The 27,921-nt window shown below is 43.7% G+C and overlaps 1 protein-coding gene across 4 annotated transcripts in view; it reads right to left on the minus strand.

Moving 5' to 3' along the window:
* PWWP2B (PWWP domain containing 2B) overlaps nucleotides 1–27,161 on the minus strand; it is a 34,371-nt gene extending 7,210 nt beyond the window's left edge. Inside the window, exons 1-3 of one of the 4 annotated variants that reach the window (XM_048506675.1) lie at nucleotides 27,071–27,161; nucleotides 23,703–24,113; nucleotides 9,776–11,435 (exon numbers count right to left, since the gene is read on the minus strand). In XM_048506675.1, the coding sequence (XP_048362632.1) occupies nucleotides 9,794–11,435; nucleotides 23,703–23,848 (1,788 nt within the window). In that variant the 5' untranslated portion in view covers nucleotides 23,849–24,113; nucleotides 27,071–27,161 and the 3' untranslated portion in view covers nucleotides 9,776–9,793. Of the gene's footprint in view, nucleotides 1–9,775; nucleotides 11,436–23,702; nucleotides 24,114–24,403; nucleotides 24,904–25,462; nucleotides 25,829–27,070 lie in introns of those variants that run through there. The other 3 variants (XM_048506678.1, XM_048506677.1, XM_048506674.1) reach the window with 3 other exon arrangements.
* Nucleotides 27,162–27,921: the final 760 nt, after the last annotated feature.

Genomic DNA, 27,921 nt, shown 5'->3' on the forward strand with positions numbered 1-27,921 from the left:
CTACGCCAAAAAAATCCCACTCCCTCACATAAGGCGATAATTTCGTGTATGTTTCTTCCAAGATGATCATCATATTATTTATTCCTCTCAGTCTGAGTAAGGCAGATTATAAATACAGTAAACAAAATAAATAAAAATAACTATCTGTTACTTCTGCTTAACCAATCTCTTCCCAAAACATTAGGCCTTTCACAACTAATAAGCCATTGTATTCTCATTAGCCTCTGACGGTTGAACAATGTTGTATTGCCTCATAGCAGCAGAGCTCCTTCAGTATTAAAATGTGGTTGCTGGTTCTCACAGATTATTTCTTTCGAGTTCACATAAATGTTGAAGCAGCGGATTTACTCGGAGTAGACCACCTTGTAGGACGCAATGTAGACAAGAACTGATAGACACACAGTCACCAGTGCAGTTCTATTTTATTGCTATCTACTAACAAAGTGCTTCGCCAAACCACAGGTTTTTAGGCACACATTACACTGCTGTCTGTGCTAACTATATACAAAAGTGGTACCAATCAGGTGCCCTCGCCTTATCAGGTTTGCACACGGTACAAGCTGTGCGCTCGGTACTAATCTGCACACGGCACCTGTTAGAAGGAGGGTCCAGCTGTCATTTAGATTTTGCTCATCTAAACATTTACACATGCTGTCATCTTTGTGCCTCAATGAAGTATTACCTCAGCCTTATTATATGAATTAATTTGTACTGATCACACATTATTCCCACAACTCCATGCCTCTAAAAGGAGTGGTGGTGGTGGATAATTTAATCACTTTCATCTCACCTTTCCTTCAAGGATTTAATGGCTCTCCCTTCTCTCATTTCCCCCCACAAGAACCCTGTGAGGTAAGTCAAGCTGAGAGTATGTGAATGCTCAAGTCACCAACTGAGTTTTAAAAGTTAGTTGTTATATCTGCATTCTGTCCTTCTTTGATGGAGCTCAGGCCAGCATGCATTGGTTCCCCTCTTCCATTTTATCCTCACAACAATCCTGTGAGGTAGATTAAGCTGAGAGAATGATAGATCCAAGGTCGCTCAGTGAGCTTCGTGTTAAAGGGTGATGACTCTTGGTCTCCCCGATTCTAGTCTGACATGCTACAACTGCTCCAAACTACAAAACGCATTATTATCTCAGGGCCTGGACATCATTATGCATTTAAAAAATGCCAACTAAATGATGGATAGACAGAGGGCTGGCTTTTTTATGAGTAAGAAAAAGCTGCCAGCGTGCAAAAGACCTCCGCATAAGTTCAAACAAGTGAGCTGCTCACTCACCGCTTTCAAGCAGACAGCAGTTCTAAGACTTGCCATCTTCTGTAGCTCTGGAAATAATTTTTTATGGGACTGCTTTTTTGCACAGCTTATTCATTTTGCTTAGCAAGAAAGGTACTCTACAAATGTTTCACTGATTTGCATCAATCAAGCCAGAACAGGGAACAAATAAGAGAGTGTTGATAAAAACCCTGTGCATGAAAGTGTGGTGTATTCAGTAACAAACGTACAGATTGCTATTAGGCCTGTAAACACACTTTTTTAAAAAAAATATGTGTTCAAAGCTGCAGGGACCTACTTCAGAGCAACTTCATTTGGCAAAAATGGGAATCATTCTTGAGCAAACCCACGGAGAGCAGGCTGCTTAACAAGGTACCGTTCCAGAACTCCCACATCGGAAACTTGTTTTCTATGGGGCAACCCCACTGGTAAGTACTGTTCATGAAGAACCTCATACACCACACTAATCTTGCTAAGACTATACCAAAAACATGGCATTGTGGCTGAGTGGAGGGGCACCTCACAAAAACCAAATAGCTGATTTATACAAAACTTCTGTAGCAGAATCACCAATAATAGGACCTTTTTAAAACAGAGCCTATTCTGCTTTTATTAAAGAAATACATACAATACTTCATCTCTATTCCCCATATTATGGTAGAGTGTGCATAGGATTCTCAGGAGGCTGCTCATCCAGGCACTGACCAGATTTGGACCTGTCTAGCTGTTGTCTCACCCTACCCTCAGACTATATCCCAGACTTCTTTCCACTGCTTTTAATCCCCCCTCCCCAGTCTTCGTCATCAACACACCTTGGATTGCCTTGGTTTTTGAAGGCATCTAAGAAAGGAAGGAGACACTTTCTCTTAGGTATACAAAGCCACACAAGCAGAAGTGAAAAGGAAACCTGCTCCGAACAGCCCAAAGTGAGGCACCTCATTAAAGCCAGACACACACTGAATGATGCCTTATAATTACCAAACAACACCTTATTGTTCAGAGGAAAAGTAACATTCAATTTGTTCTCTGGCTGCAGAGCTAAAAGAACCGGAATAACAGGCAGAGTGACAAACCCTGCTCATAGTTGCTGAGATTTTGCATGCCACTGACTAACAAGAGAGGCAGCCACTGTAAAATGGTGAAAGGCAAATATGTGAAAAGGGGCCAGTAAAACCAGCAAGTGGGCCACTAATTAGAATCACCTGGTAAATAACATCCTCTTGAGCCCTGTTAAAGAGACAGGACTTTTTCCCCCTCCAAGTAACTGGCAACTCTAGCTCTCAGTTTCGCCTTCCTCTCACTGCACACAGATAGGGCTGGTTGGTAAGAGTTGCCAAGAGCCTGAAGAACAAACTGCTCCCTTTAACAGAGACTTCAGCTACTTATTTCTATGTATTAAGCCTCTACTGAAGGAAGACACAAGCTCAACATGGTGAATGTGGACAGTATTTAGCAGTTTTGAGAATACCCTAATGAAGTTTGCTTCCTGAATGTATAGTGTTTTAAACTGCTGAATCTTCTCAGTGCTGAACAAACGAGGAATAATGTGTTATAATAGTTATCTTCATGATTGGAAACACTGGCTTTCCCACCCTTGTAATTTACATAACACATTTTAATGAACCAGGTGCTCTATGAACGGTGTCAAAAATATGCCAAGATTTTGACATGTATGAAGAAAAGGTATAGATTGTAATGATGGGTACAGAACTCACTGACAGTGATCCCCAGCTCTCTCCTTCCTCCCATCTTCTTTATTAAAGTTTCTACTCCTAATGACTGCTTTAGTCTCAGAAGATAGAAGAAAATATAAATTAAACTATCTAGCATTTTATGGCATCAATGAGCTACAAGTTTTGGTAGATGTATTTTGAGGTAGGTGGGCTAGAAAAGGGATGTTCTTTCTTTTTAAATGGACCAATAACATCTGTAGACCAATATGCATGGCTTGTTTATAGGTACAACTGCCTTTTTCACCCCAATCCAGGCCAGAATTCTAGTCTCCACACCAGGGTCCCCAACAGAGTGCTTTTAGATGCCATGGTACCCGCTGATACCTTTCCTGGTGCTCACCAAGTGTTTTTAGAAAGTGTGCAGGGCCAAGTGAGGCTTTTTCCTAGCAAGGCTTCTGATTGGCCATTGGAGATTTGATTGGGTGCAGTCTTTTTTAAAAGGTTGCTTTGTCAGCAGCTGCTACCATAGCACAAGAATTCTCACTGCAAGACTGAAAGTAAGTTGTGGTACCCATTTTATGGTTGTCTGTGCTTCCGGTGACAGGTCTTTTGCGGAGCCCGCTTTGTGGTGGCTCTCACCACACTGAGTCAGAATTCTACCTGTAGGATCCAAAAGGTTGAGGACCTCTGCCCTACATGGTCTCTAGTCTATACTTTGAGAAAGTACCTTTTCCCTTGGCATTATGCAACAGGTAAGCAACCTAAGTTAAAATGCTAACCTGAGATGGAAAGCACCCCCTCATTCCCTAATTTTTAAAAGTTCTGGAAATTTCTGTAGCTAGATTGTAGACTTCCTCCTAGAGCTTAATTGTGGGGATGCAGGGATTCAAATTCCACAGTGCTGGATCTTTGTGCAACATTCCTATAAGGCAGTCCAGAGGCACTGTTCTTACTAATAGAGACAGAGTGAGCCAACACATTTCATTTTAGTGGCACCAGTTTGTAGCCTCATAAGCCTAAATATTACACAGAGTATTAGTCCTAAGCAAGTTCAATTTATTAATTCAGGCTGGCATTTGCTGCTCTTTCCCCTTCTCTGGTCTTTAAAAGTTAAGGCCGAGATTTCCTTAATGAGCTCTATGGCCAAGTAAGGATTTGGACTTGCATCTTCTAACTCAATCTGCTCAACCCACAACACTATACAGGTTCTTTAGAATCAAGAGAAGGGACCTGGCCTCATTCTTGTTTTCTAGGGGAAGAGAGTCTGATCAATCACTGCAAAATAATAAAACCAGGCAGCCTCATGAAGAGTTCTGGTGTGTTCAAAAGCCTACATAATCTTTTCTGTCAATCGTGCTGGTCCCAATAAAATGTATTACACAAATTTTGTTCTTGTTTTTGGACTTCGTGTGGACAAACCTGATCTGTTTACAACTTTTTTTCAACTAATGCTTGGGCAGGATCTAAAGAGAAGTTTAACTCCATGATCACAAAGGCCTTTTAGGTCTGTTTTTCTCAATACAGCAGTTCTGTTCCTGTTCCTTTCAACACACTTGCACACCAATTTAGAAAGTGGCTTCCAAACCAATGTATTGTCAAAGGCTTTCGCAGTTGGAATCAACTGGTTGATGTGGTTTTTCCAGGCTATCTGGCCATAGTCTGGTAGTTTTCGCTCCTAACATTTCACTTGCATCTGTAATTGGTATCTTCAGAGGCATGTCACGGTAACACATCTTACCATGACATGCCTCTCAAGATTCCAGCTACAGATTCAGCCAAAACGCTAGGAGCTAAAACCACCAGACCACAGCCACACAACCTGGAAAACCCACAAGAGTTGGTTTCACAAAAAGATTGAGATACTGGGAGGGTGTTGGGCAAGGCGGGGAGAGGAAGAACTAGTCAGCGGCCTTACTAAACAAGTCAAATTTAAAGGAAGTTGCACTTTTAAAAATTGCTGCAGTTATCTTCACTTTATTTCTACATTTTTAAAACTGCAGAGTGGCTCTAGCGATCTAAAATAAAAGCCAGAAAATAACAGTTTAGTGAATGGTCACAGAAACATATATTTTTTAACCGTAACAACAAATGTATGGCATTTGGGAATTTTAAAAGTTGTTATTCATAAGTTTATTTTGGTAAAAATACCTATGTGTTCTAAGTTAACGTCTGAAGGGGGGGAGACACCCTCTTAGATAATATTTGGCCAGTCCATTGACCAAATCTTTTTTGGACCCAGCAAAAACCCTCCTCGATTTAATTAACACAAAGTATGTTAGCTGGCACTCATATGACTTATCTCTCCTCATTCAACTAAAGCAGTCTGTAACAAATAAGCTGCACCAGCAAAATCCTTAAATGTGTTATTCAGCAACTAGTATGTTAGAAAGCTACAAATCATGTTTGCATATTAAGAACTGGGAGAAAGAGAAAAGTTCAGATACACATAACTCATTTGCTCAACTACCATTTTTGATATTACCAACTGGGTACTTCCTTCTTCCCAGCAAATCAAAACCATTTTGTATATTCAAAACTACTTAGTATTGTGTCCAGGACCGGATACAGAATAGAGGACTGAGCTATAAGGGTCTGAAAATCCCTCCCTCCACTGCCCCTGACCTTTTTTCTTTTTAGGTTTTTAACACCTCGCCCATTGAAGAGTTCTGAAGAGCACAAAAACTTGCACTGATCAATGTAATTTAAAAGGTAAAGGTGCAAGCACTGAGTCATTACTGACCCATGGGGCGATGTCACATCACAAAGCTGACTAGGCCAACGATGTTTATGGAGTCATTTGCCTTTGCCTTCCCCAAGTCGTCTGCACTTTACTCCCAGCAAGCTTTACAAGCTCCCAACTTTACAAGGATGACAAATTGAGTCAACCTTGAGCTGGCTAGCTAAATCATGCTTCCACTGGAATCAAACTCAGGTTGTGAGCAGTTTCGACGGCAGTACTGCAGTTTAAACTATGCACCATGGAGCTCCTTCAATATCATTTAGATCAGGCCTCATAAATGTTACTTCATGAGTTTTGTTTTTGGATTTCCCTTTGGACCAACGCAGCTATCTCAAACATATGTACTTATATTAAAATGTAGCTACCTAGACCGTGTATATGTTTCATCTTTAGCTGCTGCTTTGAAGCTAGGCTGTAGTTACATACAAATTATGCTGCCTCTTCATGATACTCAATTCACAATAGTAGTTAATATGTAAGTTTCCTTGTGTCTGGCAAAGGAAAGTTTGCAGAAGACAAGTAAAAGAGGCTTCTTGGACAGGTTACATAACTCCTTTTAATAAAGTGCTATCTGCCAAAAGAACACAGCCATTTACGTTTGCCACTCAGCACACAAAATGATTCATGGAAACAAGGAAGTACACACACAAAAAGTAATTTTGTGTTGTAAAGGAAAAACTGACTTGCAGAGCTAGGTTCTCCACAACTATCTAAAAATTAAACAGTTGCGATTCCTTTCAACTGAGGCTTTTGTGCGAGCGCATATAGCGACCATTGTATAAACAGAGCTGTTCCATGAGAACTGAACAGAACAGCCAAAATCCTACAACAAGAACTATACCAGTCAACAATATTGTCCATGGCCTTAATAGCCAGTTCATAAATGGTCCTGGACAAGATTGTGTCGTGTGTGTGGAGAGGATGGGGTCAAGTTTGATTCCTTACTGAACTTTAGAACAAGCTCCTTTCTAGTGAAGTGCTGTCAAGTATGACTAAACGCCGGTTGACAAGGGTGAGGTCATCTGCAAACCAGTAACTTTGAAAGGCACTTTCCACAGTGCAGTGCTACACAGATGCTCTCCAATCCTTGCCCTCCTCCTGAGCTAGGTATGGGGGAAGGGACTGCACTGCTTGTGCTTCATTTTTCCTTCCCCTCCCCCTCTCCCGAGCTGTTTCTGTAGCCACTCTTGCAACTTCCCAGCCCTAGCATGTTGAGTGGCCAATCCACTTCATCCTCCCCTTCCTCACACCTCTGCTGGGCTATCTGCTGCTGCCGACCACATAAATTGATTGTTCCCAGTATTAGAAGAAAAGGAGAAGTCTGGATTTATACCCCATTTTTCTATCCTATAAGGTGTCTCAAAGTTGCTTATAACCCCCTTCCCTTCCTCTCTCCACAAAAGACACCTTGTGAGGTGGGTGAGCCAGAGAGAGAGCTGAAGAACTGTGACTAGCCTAAGGTCACCCAGCAGGCTCCATGTTGCACAAGTGGGAAACAAATCCAGTTCACCAGGTAAGAGTCCACTGCTCTTAACCACAACACCACGGTGGCCATCTTGCCAGCTCTCTGGGCCTCTCAACTAGCACAGTCCAGGATCTGCTGGTGAGAAGCAGAACTAGTCTGTGTACTGAGCCCTGATGGTGCTGAAAGGAAGGGTTGGTCTTCGGGGGGGGGGGCGGGGCGGCGGCTCCCCTCTTCACTCTTCGGGGGGGGGGCTCTCCTCTTCACATCAAGCCTCCCGTGACACCCTCCTTTCCCATCCATCTTGATGTCTCCCAGTGGCCTCTTTGTCCTTTCTCTACCCACTTGTGATCCCATTCCTGCTCACAGCCACAGGCTCTGCCTGTGCCCCCTTTTCCAGTGGCACTAGCAATGCAAGCATTTAGGCATTAGTGGTAGGGCGCTAGCAAGTGAGTGAGGAGTCCTGCCAGAACCCAAGGGCCCTGGTAGATTCCCCATGTTAGGATATGCTGATGCCAACTCTGCTGAAAAGTATCGGGGGGGGGGGGAGGCAAATTAAAGTTTGTTCCGGGGGGAGTGTAATACTGGGAACAGAAGAGAGGAAGCAGGATCTGTGCTGATGAATCCTCTTTGACAGCGGGTGGGGAAAGCATCATTGCCGTGGCAAGTGGAAGCCAATATACCTCTGGCTGGAAGTCTATACATTTCTGGCTGGAATATCACTTAGCACAGCCATTCCAAATCAGCTACCTGGATTCTGAAAAAAGTTTGGCAAATACTGAAAGAAAAAACAGCACTGTAGCAGCAGGAGAGCTCTGATGGGAGAGGGGACCCAGGAGTAAACAGAACAGGAAGGAGAAAATGACTAGAACAGGGGTAGGGAACCTTTAACACTCAAAGAGCCATTTGGACCTGCTTTCCACGGGAAAAGAAAACACTTGGAGCCGCAAATAATTTTTGACATAAAGATAACACTATATATATTGGGGGTTTTTTTTAACCTTTTACTCCGCTCATTCTGAGAAGTGCATGGATGCGTCCGCCCTGCTGCCTGCAGGGTGGGCAAGGATGGGGCCAGCGGCTCGGCCTCGCCAGCCACCGGGAAAGCGCCTGCCCCGCTTGAACGGGGCAGGTGAGAGGGGAAGCCCGCGACGCGGCCCAGCTGGCCGCGGGCCATTGGTGCGCTCACCCTGCTGCCTGCAGGGCGGGCAAGGATGAAGCCGGTGGCTCGGCCTCGCCGGTTGCCAGGAAAGCGCCCACCCCCCTCCAACGGGACGGGCAAGAGGGGAAGCCCGCGGAGCGGCCCAGCTGACAGCGGGCAGTTGGTGCGCCCACCTTGCTGCCTGCAGGGCGGGCAAGGATGGGGCCGGCGGCTCGGCTCGTGGAGCCGCAGTGCAAGGGCAGAAGAGCCGCATGTGGCTCTCGAGCCACAGGTTCCCTACCCCTGGACTAGAAGAATGGCAATGAATGCAGAGGTGCCACCAACAAAATGACTGCCTCTCACAGGTTTTGCTTCTGGAGACGCTTGCATCAGAAACTAAGGTTTGGAGAGGCCTTGTTCTCAAATTCCAAACTCATGTATGCAAGGACTAGGAACATGATCTTTTAAAGACAAATATGGAGACAGGATTCCAGTATTGGCAGCCCCGTTGCAAAAGGGTTTCCCCCCCCCCCCCCAAACTGTAGGGGATGAAGAGTGAAAGTTGTGATTTTGACATCACCAAACTCATTGTGTTCATGGTTTCCCAAAGTGTAAACAGTAACTATCCCAAGGCAGTGGCCCCATTTGGACCACAGAGGAAAATGAATTTGAATCCCTGACTGCCTTTGGCTTAGTTGACGTCATTACAGTGATAAAGCTACAAAAAGGGAAGTGGTGTAGGGATGAGGCAAATAGGAAAGATGGTCTTTAAGAATCCATGAGGTTTTCAGTCTGAGGGGAGATTCAAGTGTATGCCTGCCGTTTCATCTAGACCAGGAAAAATATAAATCATGTGGAAGTCACAAAATGAAAAGCAGAATTAGGATTTAAGTGGAAATACAGAATCAAGTCAGTTCTTCCCATTGTAGTTATACAATGAAGTTCAGAAGGAAACAAAACAGAGCAGTCCAGGCAAGACAAAGGAATTTCATAAATGGCATTGTCTGTCATACATATGAGATTGCTACAAAGTAATTGCGGTTAGGTATATGTTGAAATAGTAGGCCCAGTTAAACTTGAATTCCTGAATTCACAGAAGTTCTACAATCACTGACAATTTTTAAAAAATTAAAAACAGTATTTTACCCAGTAAAGTTTCCTGTTACCTCTCAATCATTTCAAGGATATTTCTGTCTATTATAATGCAGTCCTAAGAAGTTACCACCTTCAATGACTGAAAAGAACATAACTCTGTTTGATTATTGCTTTTTAAACCATGCTTTACCACAGCATGCACCTAACTACTGTTTCTATATTTTGTAGGTAATACACACACACACACTCTCCATTATTCGTGAAAACACACATATAGTATCTCTAATTCATCTGTGGTAGCCTGACCCTTTTAAATATTCTAAAAGCTAAATTAAATAATTGAGCCAGTTTCCATGCTGCATCCATCCTGTTCCCTATACACTTACCTTGTAAAGAAGCCAAATTTATGTTTCAAATTGTGTTAAGATATCTCTTATTTCTGGGGTCAGATGCTCCACCGCCTTGGCAGCTTCTGTAATAGCTTTCCGATACATCCCTTTCTTTTTACGATTAAATCGCAGTTTGAAATGTTCAGAGAAAGGGGAGAGTTTTGAAAGAGACAAGAAAGATGTTGTTGGAGAACCAAACCATGAAACTTTTGCTTCCTGCCAAGAAGGATCTCCATTTTCCTTTTGGCTAAGATTTATGTCCAGAACACGGGCTGGCCACCATGGGAAGCCATGAATTTTACCCCAAACAATATCCCCCACCGATACAGTTCTTCCATCTTCAGTGACGCATTTGGAGACACTGTGCGTGTGCAGTCGAACTGTTAATGGGGGCACAATTTTGCGCTCCTCTTTTGAAGATGAAGAGACAGATGCATCATCACCAGGTAAAAAGTCACACATTTCTGGAGATGTTACTTCTGAGCTGGAAGATTTGGATTCATCTAGGCTGTCATTGCTACATACCGATAAGCTAGAAGAATCTGCTTTCCTTTTACGGTAATTCATAAGAAAAGCCAAGTTATTGCATCCATCTTTACCTTGGTGAAATCTTTTAAAGTCGTCTTCTTCACAGGAACTGCCTGAAGACATTTCTGCTAGACTTCTATCAGCAGACTCATCCGTATAAAAAGCTTCAGCAGCAGCACGAGACCCTCGGCCTCTGGGAGGGACATTCATTTCATCAATAAGTTCAGCTTTATATATTGAAACATTATTCCCCTCATTAATTCGATGGGGCTTCAGCCTGATTTTTGGAGGTGGCACATCTGTACTGGAATGCACAGGTCTAGTTAACTTCAGCTTTGGAATGGAAGCAAGATGGCCACTTGATGACTTGTCCATAAAACATTTTGGCTCCTCATACTGCTCTGAGCCTCGATTCTCTTCTTGGTCCTCCCCTCCATTCAGTAGTAGTTTCTGAGGACAAAATGGCCTCCCTGAGCCATGAACTCGAGAGGGAATTTTCACCACTTCCCCCTTACCTTGTGGGGTGCTGTAAGATATTTTGATAACAGGAGTCCGGTGCAGCAGCTCCCCTGAGAACTTCTCTTCTTCTCGCTTATCTCTTTTGTTCCTTTTCTCCACATATTCAGATTCACTGTGTCTTTTTTGCTCCTTATCCTGAATGCTTAGCTTCCTCCTCGTTTTAGCGTTTTGCCTTGCTTTACTATCTTCCTCTGGATTCAGGGTGTTCTTACACTTTTCACAAAGCACTCGTCTTGGTCTCAACCTAATGGTGCTCATGATGAGCCTTCCTGGGTCTCTATTTCGGGACAAGCGTCTCTTTGTTCTTTTTATAGTTCTTGGGGGTGGCTGTGGTATCCACTGATTATATGTGCGCCTTAACCATAATGGAGGGGGGAAAGGGGCTCCCTCAAAATAGGGAGGGTAAGCAGGAACACTGGCTGATGGCGGTGGAGGCAATAGGGGAGGAACGTGCTCCTCATTATTGGCTTGGGAATTTTTTTCATTTGAAGACCACAGTTCAGTTTCCATCTTTTTTGGCTCTCCATCTTCAGATGTCCCATTAGTGCAAGGTTTAGGAGGGTCATCGGTCTTTGGTAATGAAGCTGGCGGTATACAAAACAATCCAGACCTAAAGTAGCATGGGAAGGGGAAAAGACACACAAATAATCAGAACAGATTCAAACCATGACTCCTGCCCACCGACAAAATTACAATTAAAAATTGGTACCGTAGCACAACAAACATTAGAAATCGTGCATTCACTTGACAATCCTGAATCAGTATAATCTCAAAATATGGGAGTTTACTCTTTTGGGGATGGCCAAAACTAATCTGTAAGCTTGAGATTCTCCTAGAGTTCTTGAAAGGCATAGATAGGCACACCTATGCTTCAGATGGAAGCAACGCAGCAGAGGAAAGATAATGTACCCAATAAAATCCCAAGATGGTCCCTACCAAAAAAAGAGAGAAATAGAAGTCAGCTCTTTCCTGTGAAGCATAGCACTGGTTCACACATGAATAAAATACCCTATGTTTGCTACCTTAAACTTATTCTGAAGAACAGATTATGCATTTCCCAGCAGCCTTCACACATGAAGCTGCCTTATATTGAATCAGACCATTAATCCATCATCGTCAGTACTGTCTACTCGGACTGGTAGCAGCTCAATTCTCTAAAATCTCAGGTAGAGGTCTTTCATGTTACCTACTACCTGGTCCCTTCTAACTGGAAGTGCTGGGATCTGAACCTGGGACCTTCTGCACGCAAAACAGAGATTCTGGCACAGCTCCTCCCGAACACAGATGTGGGAAATAACTATTTAAAAAAAACCACTGTATAACACCAGCCAGCATGATATTGTGGCTCAAATATCAGACTGGGAATGGAGAGATCAAGGTGCAAATCCTCTACCAAAAAGCATACTAGATGACTTTCAGTAAGGCATTTTACTTCCGTTTAACAGGGTGGTTGTGAAAAGACAATGGAAGAGGATGGAACAAGGCACATGTCTTGACCTACATGGATATAAAGAGGTAGTGATGACTTGCATGTGTGAATGACCTACCAACACCAGGGTTAAAACTTTCCTCTTACTTCAACAGCAATACTTTATAATAGAGGTGATCTACATGTTCAGAAGCAAGTCACCAACTGTGACTTTTTGATCATATGAATGAGCCTTGAGTCTGTTGAACCAGACAGAATTACAAATGCATTTCAGCACTACTACCATTACAGTGCAATCCTTCATATAGTTACTCCAGTCTAAGCCCATTCATTTCAATGGGCTTAAACTGGAGTAAGGATGGAACTTGCATAGCAATTCCCTCATGTTTTTCCAAAGGCAAGTCTTTATCATGGTTATTGTTAACCATCCATGGCTACTAGCTGTGGTGTATAAATGGAGTAAACTTTCAAAAAGAGTAAACTTCTGAAAACAGCTAAGTCCCATTTGTTGGCCCTGCAGGGCAACTGGCTAGCCACCTTGTAAAACAGGACTAGAAGGACCACTGGTTGGATCCAGCAGGGCTCTTCTGTTCTTATGGTATGGCACTCAATAATTACATTTTAAAAGTTTAACCTATGCTACTTAAGCTGCTGTAAGCTATTTAGTTATTTCCCATGCATATATACACAAAAGCGTAGTGCGGGTTGTGGTCCTTTTAAATAAAGCATTGTACAGATAAGGAAGAAAGGGGAAGATTTTGCAGATGTATCAATGAAAGGAACTTACAAAGAAGAACTGACAATCTGCCACAACACTGCTAGGGCATCAAGAGAATAGCTGACGAATCATTTGGCTGGCTGAAGTAGAGTGCAGGAGAGATTGAAATAATATGGGAAGCCAGCATTTGAAATCTCAACTGTTTGGGACTGCACCAATTACTTTGTACTCAAGGCTGCAACATAGGGGTCAAATTCAGGCAGCAACCATCCTCCAGAGTGTGGTTCCTGTGCCCAGGCAAAGATTTGTTGGTAATGTGGGTCACAGGTGCCCTTGAACACATTAGGATATATATAAAAGCGTCAATTGAAATTAGTCTACTGAGATATGTTATATAGTCTCAAATGCAAGGTCACCAGAAACATATACTGCCACCCAGGTTCTCTACAAACCAATTATAACTAGTTTCCACAGACTCATTCCAGGGCATAGTACTAGGTTTTCCAGCCAAGCTTAACAGGTACTGATAAAAGTTAGTAAAAGTTATAACACAATATTTGCAGACTTTTTGTCGCATAACAGTTTTCAAGATCTGAGAATTACAAAAAAAAACTCCACAACCATCTAAATTTGTGTATTTTGGGTAGCTTAGAGAAAGTTTAAGGTTAAGAAGCTTCTGTGTTGACTGTAGCTCTGCTTTGGCCACTCTGGATTGGAACAGATGTAACTGGCACAGGCCAATAAGATTCACCCATTTCAATGGAAAGACCCTCATAGAGATCATATTCCATTGCATGCATCAATTGGTTCCATCCAGTGAAAAGAATACAAAGATTTCTCAAGCGACTGGACTCCTGAGCACATGAGCACCCTGTGCCCTTGAACACATTAGGATATATATATAATTAGTAAACTCCAGTCATAACACTTGAAAATTTCACCCTCTCTCAAGAGGAACAAGTCTTCTTGAAAAATTTAGGCTCTCTAGTTTTTATTGGAATAATAAAATATGAAAATATCTTCCAATGAGTTCCATTCCTCTTGATCTGCTGTCCCAGGTATTGCTAGAAGGTATATGACCCTTGCTGAAATAAGGCAGGTATCTGTTTGGAAAAGATTCTTCTAACAACTCTGTGTCTGTTGCCATGATGCATTCCATAATGGAAGAAAGACAGGATATAAATATGGTTAATAAATAATGTACCCTAACCTAACATATTCTAGAATTCAGAATATCCTACTTTCAGTGGATCCTTTCTTTTTTTTTTACTTCATGTGATCATTTGCAAATAAAATAAAATCAGAATTAAGCAAACAGGTCTAATTTTTCACAGTACAAGAATTCCAACTACACAATTTTTGCTTTCTTGGTTAAGCATTTAATTTCCTCACCAGGTACAAAACAACAATCCCTAACTAACCCTAGGGCACACCAAGTAAATGGTCAAAGGGTTTGTAGTCCACTAGTCTGATCTGGAAAGCATCTGCAATTTAATATCACCTAACACATGTGACCACAAGGATGTTCCGAATGGGTCCTAGCGCCTTGGGGACAGAACTAGGTAGGCACCAGGACCCCAAACAGAGAATTCTAGAACAAAGACGGTCCAAGAAATGGCAGATGAATTCTCAAATCTGGTGTCATCTTTATCCTGGAAAGGGTATAGAAGAAACACCTGAACAGTGTAATCCTATGCAAAATTATCCAGTCTCAGCCCACCAATTCCAGCTAATTGGAGTAACTTTGTACAGGATTAAGCTGCAAGTCATCCAAATACATTGTATACAATTTTGAACTCCATGAACACATGCCAACACTTTCCAAAACAAAAGTCAGAGATACTTTTAGATAGAGTGCCCTCTAACCAACTGTGGCTTGGCATATGCCAAATTCATGAAAGTGTACTCATTACTTCTGGAACCAATATTTATTTGCAAGTCAGCAGGGCCCAGCACCAAATTATTTCCTTTCAGAGAAGTCCTCCGAGCTGAACAAGTACATTCTGATCCTCCCTGTCTCATGGCTACATTCAGATATCAGGTCCAAAAGAGAACACACTAAGAAATCTTTTGAGATCTAAGACCCTCCCCTACCTCCACAGACTGAAGGGTACTTGATTTAGAAGAAACGTCAGTTTGCTGTGATGTCCAAAATTGGGCGTTTAAATAATCTGCTGTGTTCCTTACCTGCAAGCCAGGATTTTCCACTGGGACATGGTGTAGCAGTTTGCTAGAATTTCCAATTCAGACATCACAACCAACTGTGATTTATTCTGAACTTGCAAGTCTATGCAGGGGGGTGCTTTGCAAGAGAAGTAGAAATGCTTTATATAATTAAAGCAGGGCAATACGGCTTTGCCACCCTGAAGACACATACACAAAATGAACAGTTCAGTGCTGTGCAATATGCATGGTTCATGCAGTAACTTGACGTTACTTGGTAACTTGAAGGAGTGAAATGAAAAGGGTTGCCTGATAAAGAGGGGACCAAATACCTTCAAATGGGTGCCAGGATAGGAAATGCCACCTTATAAGCTGACTTATGCACAACAGTAGGAATGTGGATAATACTTTAAAAACCCACTAACCCTTACAGTCATTCTTAGCAATAACATTATGTTTAAAAGCTCGCAGACCAATAAACTGGTACTTGCATTCACTGCCACTTTTGCCCAGATCCTATCTATGCGCATATTCAGTGAACAGTCTGAGCCATAGTTCAATGAATAATGCTTTGCATGCAGACAGACCTAGAGTCAATCACCAGAATCTCCTATAAGACAGCCCTCGAGCCAGACTGGAAAAGACCTCTCTCGATAAGAGACTCTGAGAGTCACTTCTTATCAGCTTAGATGGTAATGGGCTAGACCAGTGGTGGCAAACCTATGACACTCCAGATGTTCATGGACTACAATTCCCATCAGCCCCTGCCAGCAGGGCTGATGGGAATTGTAGTCCTCTTCAGTCTCCTCAGGTAACCATATAAAGGAGCCTAGACTGACCAGGGGTTTGATTCATTAAAGGTGGCTTTATATAAGTTATAGAATGACAGAGTGAAATTCACTGCTTGAGATACTACACAGGTTCACTTCTGGGCAGCCTCCAGACAGCACATGGCATGACTGCATGAAACGACATTCACCTGTAGAAGAGTGTCCTCATCTAGGGAAACTCACTGGAATATATGTACAGAAAGCAGAGATATCAAGGGCAATGAAGGCCTGATCTAATTCAGTAAAATGCCTAATCTCTTAGCAAAAAAAGGAATATCTTGGACAAAATGTTCATCAAATAGGTCTAGGTAAATATTTTACATTTGTTAGGATTGCATCGATTGGGCTACAAGCATATTAGAATGCTTACTTTCCGTTTTGGATATATTTTTAAATGGTTTGTGGCGTTCAAAGACACAGGCTCATTCCGCACATGCAAAATAATGCACTTTCAAACTGCTTTCAATGCTCTTTGAAGCTGTGTGGAATAGCAAAATCCACTTGCAAATTGTTGTGAAAGTGGTTAAAATCTCAAGAATGTATGCACGTATATGAATTTGGAAGAGCACATATATGAACTAAGATTAATGGTTTTGGTGAAGAGAGCTCAAGTTATGCCAAAGAGAGCCCATCTTTTTTTTATGGAATCCACTTCTGCCACCTTCCTTTTCGTCCTCAGCCTAGTTCTTGCCAAGAATATTGCATAAACTATTCCCCTGCTGTTCTCGTCAAAAAGCATAACATAATGACGGTGTGCTCAATACTGTATCAATCATTTGCAGTATTTTCCCAATCATGCATTAGAACAGGTGGGCTCAGAAGGATTTAACTGTACAATCTGGGGGGGAGGGCAGCGCAAAAAGCCGCATCGCAAGTGGTGTGACCTTTGCGCTCGTGCCACTGCCACCAGCACTGCACAAACAGGAACAGACACGAACACAGAAGCATTTACCTTGGCAATGCGTGACATGCACCTCTGCGCTGCCCGAATTTGGAAGTTGGCTTATGGGCCAGTGCTCCTCATTGGAAGAAGCTGTGCAAACATGGAGGGGAGCATTCCTGGGGGCGTTCTGGGGGCCACCACTCTACTATCCCCCTTTTGGATTGGGCTGTAAATGCTCATCCCACCAATTCCCCTCTGAGAATCCCCTCACATACAAACACTTGCCTCCACATTAGAATCACCTCACCAGCTGAGGCTTGGGGGACACACATTTACCAAGAAAACATGTAACTTCACCTTCAGAAATTTTATTTTGAAAAAAGCAATGTTCTGAAGAAGGACAATTTAGTGCTTCCCACCCAGAGGATAGCAGGGAGCAAATACCAATCTTTGCAATGTTACATAATTGCAGGAAAAGCCAGGTCTGAGCTTCTTCCCATGCAATGACTAAGCTTGCTAAGACTGGCACTTTCAGAGGGCACATCACTCCAGTCTAGAGATGACTAATACCCATGTGGGTGCTGTTAAGTATGCTAACCGCTAAACACCTCTCTTTAACTATCAGATGCTTACTTTTCTAACGACTGCTTTCTCTTCTTGGCCTGACCTCCAGTTTCTCTTTTGTGTCAGCCCTTCATTTCAAACATGGGAAGAGCCAGGCTTCAGGCATTTCAAACATGGGAAGAGCCAGGCTTGGAAGAAGCATCACCTCAAAGCATTTTTGATACTCCTTGATGTGTGGAGGCCAGCTGTGGTTATTCACAGGTGACAAGAAGAACAAAGAATTGCTCACTAATGCTGAGAAAGCTTGTGTGCCTTTCATGTATGACAAAAAGAGCTAGAGAGGTACAATTAACCTATCAGGGGTCCGCAGTGATGGACAAATCTGCTGGACTAGCAATAAAGGCCATATACCAAGAAATGTGCCATTGCCTTACTTCACCATGAATGCCCATAGTGATGGAAAGTGCCATCAAGCCATAGTTGATGGAGACCCCAAAGGGTTTTCAAGGCAAGAGATGAACAGAGACAGTTTGTCATTGCCTGCCTCTGCATAGCGACCCTAGACTTCCTTGGTGGTCTTCCTCCAAGTACTAAACAGGGCTGACCCGGCTTACTATCTAAGAGTGGACCAGCATGGGCCATCCATGGCAGGGCAATATATCTGTATCCTGTATCATTACAATAATGACCAGAAGATTTTGGAGCCTGACATTCTTTTCTGTGACATACCTCTCAGTAATCCCATGGGTGAATGTGTGTATTACAGAAAGTTTGTGGGGGTACTGCTGATAAGACATTCCACCATAAACACTTCTCACAACAGATTTTACATTTATGTGTTATCTGATCCATCATCCAAAGAGCTCAGACGCTGCATAAGTTTCTTCCCTCCTCATTTTACTCATCCCACAATACTATGATGTAGGTTCGTCTGAGAGATGGGGACTGGCTGAATTTCACCAAGTGAGATTCACATTGGAGTAGGGATTTGAACTGGAGTGTCCATGCTCCTAGAACAACACTCTAATTGTGCAGCAGTGGCGTAGTGGTTAAGAGCAGGCACATTCTAATCTGGAGAAACCAGGTTTGATTCCCCGCTCTGCCGTTGAGCTGCGGAGGCTTATCTGGGGAATTCAGATTAGCCTGTGCACTCCCACACACGCCAGCTGGGTGACCTTGGGCTAGTCCCAGCTTTTCAGAGCTCTCTCAGCCCCACCCACCTCACAGTGTGTTTGTTGTGAGGGAGCAAGGGCAAGGAGATTGTAAGCCCCTTTGAGTCTCCTACAGGAGAGAAAGGGGGGATATACATCCAAAACTTATTCTTCTTCTAATCACAGCACCATGCTGGCAATGGTTTGTGTGTCAATGAAACCCATTTTTATCACACCTGGACCCTGCCTTTCCAGCGCAAGATTGAACATTTCATCACTGTCCTTATAATAATCCAAGTAAGAAAGGCTGGTTTCCCACAGGCTACCAGTGAGCTCCATAGCTGAGCAGAGCACTGAATCCAGGGCTCTCTGGACCAAATCCAGGACTCTGTCCACTATCTTAGCTATGGAGCAAGAGAAGTCCCACCAATTTTATCCAGCAACTAAGCAGACTTGTTCTGGAAAGCAAATAAAAGGATTCAGATAACTAGACGTCATAAGCTTTAAACCATATTTCACTGCAACTGTAACACGGGGGGAGTTAGTAATCTATGGCCACGGACCACAGGTGGAAAGTTGTTCCTCTACAGCCATGTGGACATCTGGGAAAGAAGGTAGAGACCCCACACTTTCACTTTGACTGGAAGCTACAAGCGTCCTATATTGAAAGCTCTTAAATAGTTAGCACATGACTCCCAGTAGTCAAAATCCAGCCGAGAATCCCTTCCAGCTAATGGACTGAGAGCAGATTATACAGCTCGCTGTACATAAAGCCATTTTGTTATTGCTCCCCTCAACTCAGGTTCCCTCTTCACAACTGCTAAGTTTGTCTTTGCAGGCAACCCTCCTCCCTGTCCCCATAAAGCTGGACTTGGGCAAGAAGAGAGATCTTACAACTTCCCAAACCTTATCGAAATACACAACACTGTGAACACTTGCTTAGAAGACAGTTAATTCAGTAGAACTGTTTCTGAATAAATGTACATAGGATCAGGTTACCAGTTTAATCACAAAGACTTTTTCCCCCTAGTGCATCTCAGGCAAGAAAGAAGCTGTGAATTGTCAGCTACCATTTTGCAGAAGTGGAAAGGGTGCAAAATTTCTGACTCACTGGAAAGGCAAAAGTCTGCAGAATATCATTTGAACTGAGAACCAGAAAGGAAAGAGATGTAGACTTCTATAAGACCGCCCTTCCCTGTCCCATGGTAAGCACAAGTTCACAGAGACCAGCTACATAAGAGAATGGGCTAGCCATAAGCAAGAGCATCTCCTCCCCCTTTTTAATATAGGTTTTCATGGAATGGTGAAATATACCTGCTGAGGCAGAAACGGGGGGGGGGGGAGAAAACAAGGGCAGGGACACTGTAAAATAGGTACAGGGGCACTCTTGCCTGTTGACAGTCTATAGTCATGTAGCTACAGGAGTCCTCGCTAGCAGGCCAGAACAAGAGCACCCTTAGCCTCTGTGAAGCAAGAAAATGAGCTGTGCACAGTGCCCTTGATGCTGCAGTTGAGAGGAGACAGGAAACAACCAGCTTGATTTTGGAGCAGCAGCAGTAAATGGTCCGATGTCTTAGCTTTTCCCAAGCCACATCCTAAAGGAAAAGGCCCGAGGGACCAGGGGAAGAGCTTGTGGCAGTGATCATAACATTTGTCCACAACATCATGCTTCGCTTTTCATTACCGTTAAACTTAAAAGCAGTCAACAAGCAGGTCTGGCAACATGGGATGAGGGAAATCAGGCTCAAGAGGTCCAGAAATCAAATGGCGGAGTGGAAGTCCAGCCTGCCTGCACAGACCAGGGCAAAAATTTCCAGGCAGGCCCATCTCTCATAAGGACAATGAGAAAAATAACCCTTTCAAATCAGTTACTTGAAAGAGAAGAGGCTCCATTTCCCAATCAATGCCATATTGGCGGGGGGGGGGGGGGGATATCCCTGGAGCCAGGCTGGGCTTTAAACCAATTCAATAGGAATACCTGGTCAGATATTGCCCAATAACAATTCAATTTCTAAACAAAAATAAAGAGGCTTCAGTAATCAGCAGGACATATGGTAATTAGAAAAAAACCTCATTGTTATTCAAAAAACAATGAAATTAACTTTCCCTTGAAAATATGCATAATGAATTCAGAGGAGCGGCTGGCCTATGCTGCTAGGCTTGCCCCAAGCCATGCAGGGCTAAGGGACAAGCAGACCTTGTCAAACAATCTGCTATCTACACAGCTGCCTTTGGCTTCACAGAATATTCTGCAGTGGTCTACAAACAACATCTGACAGATGCCAATCTTACACTGCAACAAGGAAAGTTTCCCCTTTCCCAATAGCTGTGTTTGTCTGGGTCTTTAGCTTCCCTCGTATTTGGATAGAATGCATATTTTACTAGGCATCTCCTGTTTTTAGTGGAATCTAATCCTGACTACTGTCCCTTTGCAGTGTATACTTTTCACACCCTTGTGAGGCATTGTGAGTTTGGGATTTTCTCCCCCACCCCCACCCTCTTATATTTTCTTCTGGTACTTAAAGTTGAGGGGGACCTTTAAGCCTTAAGAAACGATCTCCAAATGGGCAGTAGATTAACACGCCAAGCAAATCAACAAAAATCAACATACATCTGAGAAGGCCAGTTCTGGAAGTGTTTTAGATGTCTGGAACAGAGACATAAACTAAATAAGGAGCAACTTAAGACTTATTAGAAAGGAAAATCACAAAAGGAATTAGGCAAACAAGGAGGGGGGAGTAGAGAACCACACTCATAGTGGGCTGGCACCAGACTTCTGAGTGGTCTGGGTGGCTTGGAAAAGAAAATAGAGAGATAAAGCTATTTCAGCTTTGTTAAGAAAAGAAACCCAGGGGTTTGGTTTGTGCTGCCTTTATTCAGGAAGGCCTAGGCAGTCAGGAAAAACTGAAATCAGTCCAGCTAAGAATCAGAGCAGACGCGATCTCCAGATCCCTCAATTCTGCCCTGTGATTTAGAAAAAACTCTTATTGTTGAAACATACCAGACGAACTCAAAAGCCAGCAGATGTACTTAATTTTTTTCTTAAACAATCCAAAATAAGAGTACAACTGGCCCTCTTACATGCAGAAGCAATACACAGTATATGTGTGCTGAACAGAGTGTTAGCATGCTGCCATAGGTTATTTCGACCTCATTTCTGGTACACAAATCAAGAACTGAACACAGGGGGCCACAAGAATGAGCTTCTGTGGAAGCCATAGGACAAGGGAAGTGTGCATATGCGTGTGAAGAAGTACAACAGGAAGGCCTGTGCAACATGAAGCTCAGAAACAGCGCAGGTATGTGCTCTATCTGCAGAGGGCAGGACGCAAACTGGCACCGATGCCTGGCCAAAATTCATGGCAGCAACCCAACATAAAACCTCTCTTCAGTGGTAGTTTTCCAAGAGCCTTACATGCTGCTGTGCAAAAATTCCCAGTGCATTGTGCCCCATGCTATTCCGCATCAGAGCCTGAAGTACCAGAGGAAAATCAATACAGCTGCAGCTGTGGGTGACCATACAATGCAAGGACCTCTGTGGCTATCAGAGACTGCTTAGCAGCCTGGACAATGGGAAGGGAGCATACACCCACAATGAACCGAGTATAGTTCGATGCAAAGCATACTGAATGAGGCATGCCTGAAATGCACATGACACTGCATTTTAAAGTCATATGATTTTAGCATGAATGGCTGTTGGCACATCTAATTATGAGATAATGCTGGCATGATAATTCTCAAAGACTAATGGCTGCACACAGCTGAGGGGGAAACCACATGCCAGAAGACAGAAGCTGGTACTGAACCATGCATCCTGATTAAAGAAAATGAATTTTGGGGGCCTTCAAAAGTGGCAGGCACTTATTATAGTTCCCACAGAAAACAGAATGGCAAAGAAAAGTCCATGCTTGATGGATGACCCCATAATCTCCCCAAGAGACACCAGAGGATTCCATTTCTGCATAGTGAGCGTTTTCCAAAGAGGTTTTAACTATTTAGGGACAAAAGAAAAGTAGAAGTGTCAACGCTACTATGGACAACAGTATTTCAGTTACTAAGATAACTGTACTATTAAGATCAGTTTTCTACCATTTAATATGTGTCTGGGTTGGGGTGTGATTTTAAGCTACCATTAACAGCAACCCTTGTTTATATGCTTGTACAATTATTTTCTACATGCAAGGTTGTTGTTTTGTAAGAATTTTTGGTTATACAACAAAGCAGGAACTTTAGGATAACCCCGGTTGATAGACTTACTATTTCATCCTGTTCACATTGCTGAGATCACCAGCCCCTCTTTAATAGCAAGCCTTTCACTCAAGATAATAAAAGCCCAAGTGGAAATACTGAGCTTGGCTATGCTGCTTTGTGTATGTGTGTACACGAGCTTCCACAAACACAGGAGGCCCATTATTTTGATAAATACCCATTTTAAAAAAAATTAAGGACAAGGTGGGGCAGCCAAGGGAAAGGCTGTCTTAAGTGTGCAATGCTTGTGAACAAAGAAGTCAGTAATTATGGCAGCCTGTGACATCATGAGGCTCAGCAACCCCCGTTTGCAGCACAAGGGGAACCTCATCCGGGAACAAACTTTAGCAAACTTGCAACGTGTTTTTTTCCCGTCTGCAGCTCTCGAGATCCACGAGTTGGCTGGCTGGAGCTTTGAAAGATGAAGGCGATCCCCCATCTCCTCCCCCGCACGACACACCTTTGTAAAGAGCAGAAGAAGCATGGCTCTGCCAGAAAGGGTCTTTCTGAAAACGTCATTAGCAGCAGACTCAAAAACTTCACATTCTTTATTTTCTGAACAGGGATTCCTTACACGCTGGGTCTCGAAGAGAAAATGAAACTGCAGCCTCCTTTTTTCAGAACAGGACGAAAACAGAACACACACACACCCCGCACGTCCCACCCCTCCCCCACCGCAAAGTGCCATGCAACTTTAACTCTTTAACCACACGGCCTGATCTTTCCTCCTGCCCGGCTGCCCTGACTTCTGCTTCTCACAGGCCCCAAGCGTGGCCAGCAAACTTCTGGGTGCAGCTCCTCCCGGGGAAGCTTTTGTTTTGGTTTGTTTGGAAAGGGGCAGAGAGAGAGAGAGAGAAGGAAGGAAGGAAGAAATAACATGAGCGCTCCTACTTTTTAGTGCAATCCAGGAGGATCCCGGTGAAGCGCCGCTCCCCGCAGCTCAAGGTGACCACCAGGGTGTCGTTCACCACCTGCTCCACCAGCACGGGCAGCCAGGAGCCGACCTGCAGCTCTTTCGCCTCGGCCTCCTCCTCCATGCTTTTTTTTTTTTTTTTTTTTTTTGCGGCTGCAAGCTCGGTTGCAGCTGGAGTGCGGCTGCGGGATCCCAGGCGGCCTTGCTCGGGCCAGCTGCCCTCCCCCACGCCGTTGAAGCTGCTGGGCTGGCGGTGGCGGCTGATCTCGGGATAGCTATAGTGGCCGCTGCGATGACCTCATGGCTCCAGGCTCCCCCTCAGTGGGGAGGATTAGTAGGTGCGCTGACGTCACAATTATTCCCTCCCGGGAACGTTCCACGACGGAATCCTGAAACAATTGACTTCATTGGGATGATTATGGAAGAAGGTGTCCTCTCCCCCACCCCCAACGGGTTATCCCTATTAAGGAGGCCTGCCCTCTGCCCCACGCTTATGCCCTCAAAAGAGTCAGGGGATTAGGGTTAAGGGGTTTCCGGCCCTGTCCAGTCTCTGTAACACCTTCACAACGATCAGACAAAGCAGAAGCTAAATTAAGCGCGTTGCTCCCCTCCCGCCTACTCTTCGCCTGCAACGGCTGTTGGCTTAAAAAGTGGAATGCGCTCCAAAGTGGATGTTTACCTGGGGTGGATTGCTGCAACACACGCCACTTCCCATCCTGCAGAGTCCTACATAAACTCGCACTAAGGGATCTCGCCCCCTCCCGGCTTCCACTCACACACGCCTCTGTTAAACAGGGGCAATTTCTCTTTGTGGCTTGCAAATGAAAGGTTGGTTGTCTGTGAACTCCTCCAACTGGGATGTGAGTCCAGTAAGCTTCAGTGACGCTTAAAGGTAATCCAGTTTTGCACGTTGTCATAAATCCAGCAAAGGGCTTTCATCCTTGCAGGCGACGACGCAGCGCCCTTGTGGGCTCATCCTCACGTTTAAGGAACACTGAAAATGAAAAGGACCTGCTCTTGTGGAAGGGACCTCCCCAGGCTGGCATAGTGGGACACAAACAATTCTCTTTGCAATTCAATTAAATCAGACTTTCAGATTTAATGTCTGGGGGTTTTAACCAGATTGTGGGAAAGGCTGACAATTCATTTTTGGAGAAATCCGCGGGCAATTTCATCTCTCAGTTCCTGTTAAATCAGTTCATTTGTTACAAGTAAGCAGTACATACTTTTAAAACAACAACAACATAATGGAACTGTTTCAAGACTAATCCTACATCCCCAAATAGGATGCAAAGATGAGTTTATCTGAAGGAGCCTGTTTGGGGGAAACAATTATGATTAGCATTTGTACCTGTCATAATACAGATTTCACCTAGCTTTCATTTTTTTACTTAGTACTTTACTAAGTACTGTAGTCTTTTATAAGAAAAGTAATTCAAGCAGCACTCTGCAAGATTGTTAATGCAGAGCAGTCATATTAAAGCCAGTGGGGCTGAATTGTAATATATTTAACATTGAAATTTGTAGGTACAGACTAAAATGCTAATTGTCTTTGCCTGGACATAAACCCAAGTCCCTGAAAATTACTTGCAAGTAAGCATCTTCTGGTCGATGGTTTCTGTTTTATGAACAGTGGCCATTTTCAAAAGCAGCAGTAATTAACTGCACCATTTCCCTATGACAAATCCACTTTTGTGGTCATTTACTCAGAAGGCCCACCAAATTCAGAAAGACTTACTGTCAAGTAAGAATACATAGAGTCAGCATTTCAACTATTGCTTTAAAGAGGGAGATCTATATTCCTCAGCAACCAATCTGCATAATATTAATAGGAGATCCTGATCCTCATAGACTACCTGGAAGTAAAGCACCAGGAGGCTGCAGGAAAGGAGAGGAGGAAGATTCTTCATGTATTCAAGACCAGGAATATGACTGTCGCCTTCAGTCCAAAAGTCATCAAACAACTGCTTATACAAGATGTTTACAAGAAAGGGACTGCTCTTTGAAGCTGCAATTTAGTAGCAGTCAGTGAAACAGAACTGAAGTGGCCAAGTCCAGGTTCCTTTCTAGGGTAAAGTAACACGGAAGTATAAACTGTTCGTTCAGGAAAGAGGCTGCATTTTTCTCTCAGGAGGAAAAAAGCAAGCAGAGCTAATGTTCCTGCGTTACCGTCTAGACGTATTTGAAGTTTTCCACGGGGCAGAGATTAAAATCCTTCGGATTCAGTGACGCCACATGGCTGCATGCATGCAGCTCGCTTCTCTCGGGCCTGTATGCAGTGCCACAAAGGAAGGAGGCCAGCTGTCCCTCTTGAGCAAGGCTGCGCATGGAGGAGGCCTGCAAGGTCAATAACAGCGCTTCCCCTCCCTGTCACTCATGTCTCAGCACTCCAGATAGAAATCTGTAATGCTGTCAAAAATGGGTTGGCGGGTGCAAGCGCCTAATCAGATTTGCCAGCTGAATAACAGCTATATTAGCTGCAAAGTTCATTGAAATGTAGCACCTGGTGTCACCCTCCAGGACTCCATCTTGGGTTGGGGGTGGGGAATTAAAGCACATTCCCAAAGCAAACGTGTAGCGAATATTACTTCCTGGAACACGTCCCCCACCCCCTCCCCTCCCGAACTGAAGCAACTCAGAATTAAAGGGAATGAAGAATACATGTAAAGCACATTGTTTTAATCTGGAGAAAACAATTCAAAATGTAGATTTCTTAGCTGCTCCTCTTTATGTAGTTATTCTTTATGCTGAATGTATCAAAATATATTAAAACAAACCTGGGGGGGGGGGGATCTGATATGTTTTTTGCTGTTGTTGTTATTTTAAACAGTGGACTTTTTTCCCCCTCTCCCCACCCCTCAACAAAAACACCCCACCGTTTTCAGATGCAATTTCTAACCAGAGCAAACACATTCTTTAGCAGGGCTGAAAATGAGTGATGCAAGACGGAAAGGCTCACATTCTCCTGATAAATTCCAAGCCATTCTTTAGTGTGACAGATACATTCATTGTATGTTACCTGCACATTTATGCCAATGGATTCCCTGAACTAAAAAAAAAAAAAAAGCTGTTGCTCCAGACATTGTACAGGACTGCTGAGAACAGATACGGTCAACATTTAATCATGATTATAACACACACACACAGAGGGATGGCTTTGCTCCCGCCCCCCCCCCCTTTGAAGTTCTCCCATAATCTACAGCCTGCAAAAACAAGAGCAGCCAAAAAGCATTAAAAAGGGAGGGGGAGGAATCATTCATTCCAGTATGAAGTAAACCCTGGCGAATGAGAATAATGGAAATGTATAGAAATAAGGAAGAGAAGGAAAGTCTGTGGTTCGCATTACCTGAGCGATCCCTGCCTCCGGCCCTTTTAACCATGACAATGTTTGACAATTCGGCCAGGTTACTATGAGCCGCGTTTTCTTTCCATCACGCGCCCCCTAGCGGCCTGTCGCGGCATTTACGGACGCTGCCGCTCCCTCTAGCGGCCTCTCACAGCAGTTCCAGAGGCTGCATTTGCAGACTGACCTCTCGGGTCACTCCAAGCAAGGAGGAAGTGCCTCCTTCTCAGGCTGTGCTTCTGTTTGAACTGGCAGGGCAGAAGGCGCTGGCTGGGACGTACTTTCAGCGCTGTAACTGGTTATTCCTTCAAGCCCCCTTGGAACAGGCAGACCATCCTGCTGGCAGCAGCTATGCGCTCCAGAAAAAGTTGTTGGTGCGAGGCAGCTGTCACAAATTCATTATCTGTTGCAATGATCAGGAGGCCCAGCTTCAGATACTACACTAAACATGTGAATCTGGAAGACAAAATGGGCTTTGACTCAGCAAAATGTTCCAAACTCTGTTCCACGTGTCATTCTGGTAGCTCAGCGTTCATCAGTTGCAGTGGAAACCCATGTGTCGACTTCTCGTGACTAGAGGTTGTCCCGACACATCAAGGAATACACCCAAGCTCTTGACAACTGGTGCAGCTGATCAAGAGTCAAGCAGCCCATCAAGAGTCGGCAACTGACACTCTCCCACCTGCCTCAATTAGATGAGTGCCTCCCTTTCAGATGATGAAAGAAAGTGAATGTACATCCATAACAAGGAGACATCCACAACAAGGAGAAGGCAGCAATGAGTGCCACGGATTAAATATAATATTATAACTACTCTATGGGGCACACTATGTATACATGCAAGAACTTGTTAT

Source organism: Sphaerodactylus townsendi, linkage group LG08, assembly GCF_021028975.2.
Source record: "Sphaerodactylus townsendi isolate TG3544 linkage group LG08, MPM_Stown_v2.3, whole genome shotgun sequence".
NCBI lineage: Eukaryota > Metazoa > Chordata > Lepidosauria > Squamata > Sphaerodactylidae > Sphaerodactylus > Sphaerodactylus townsendi.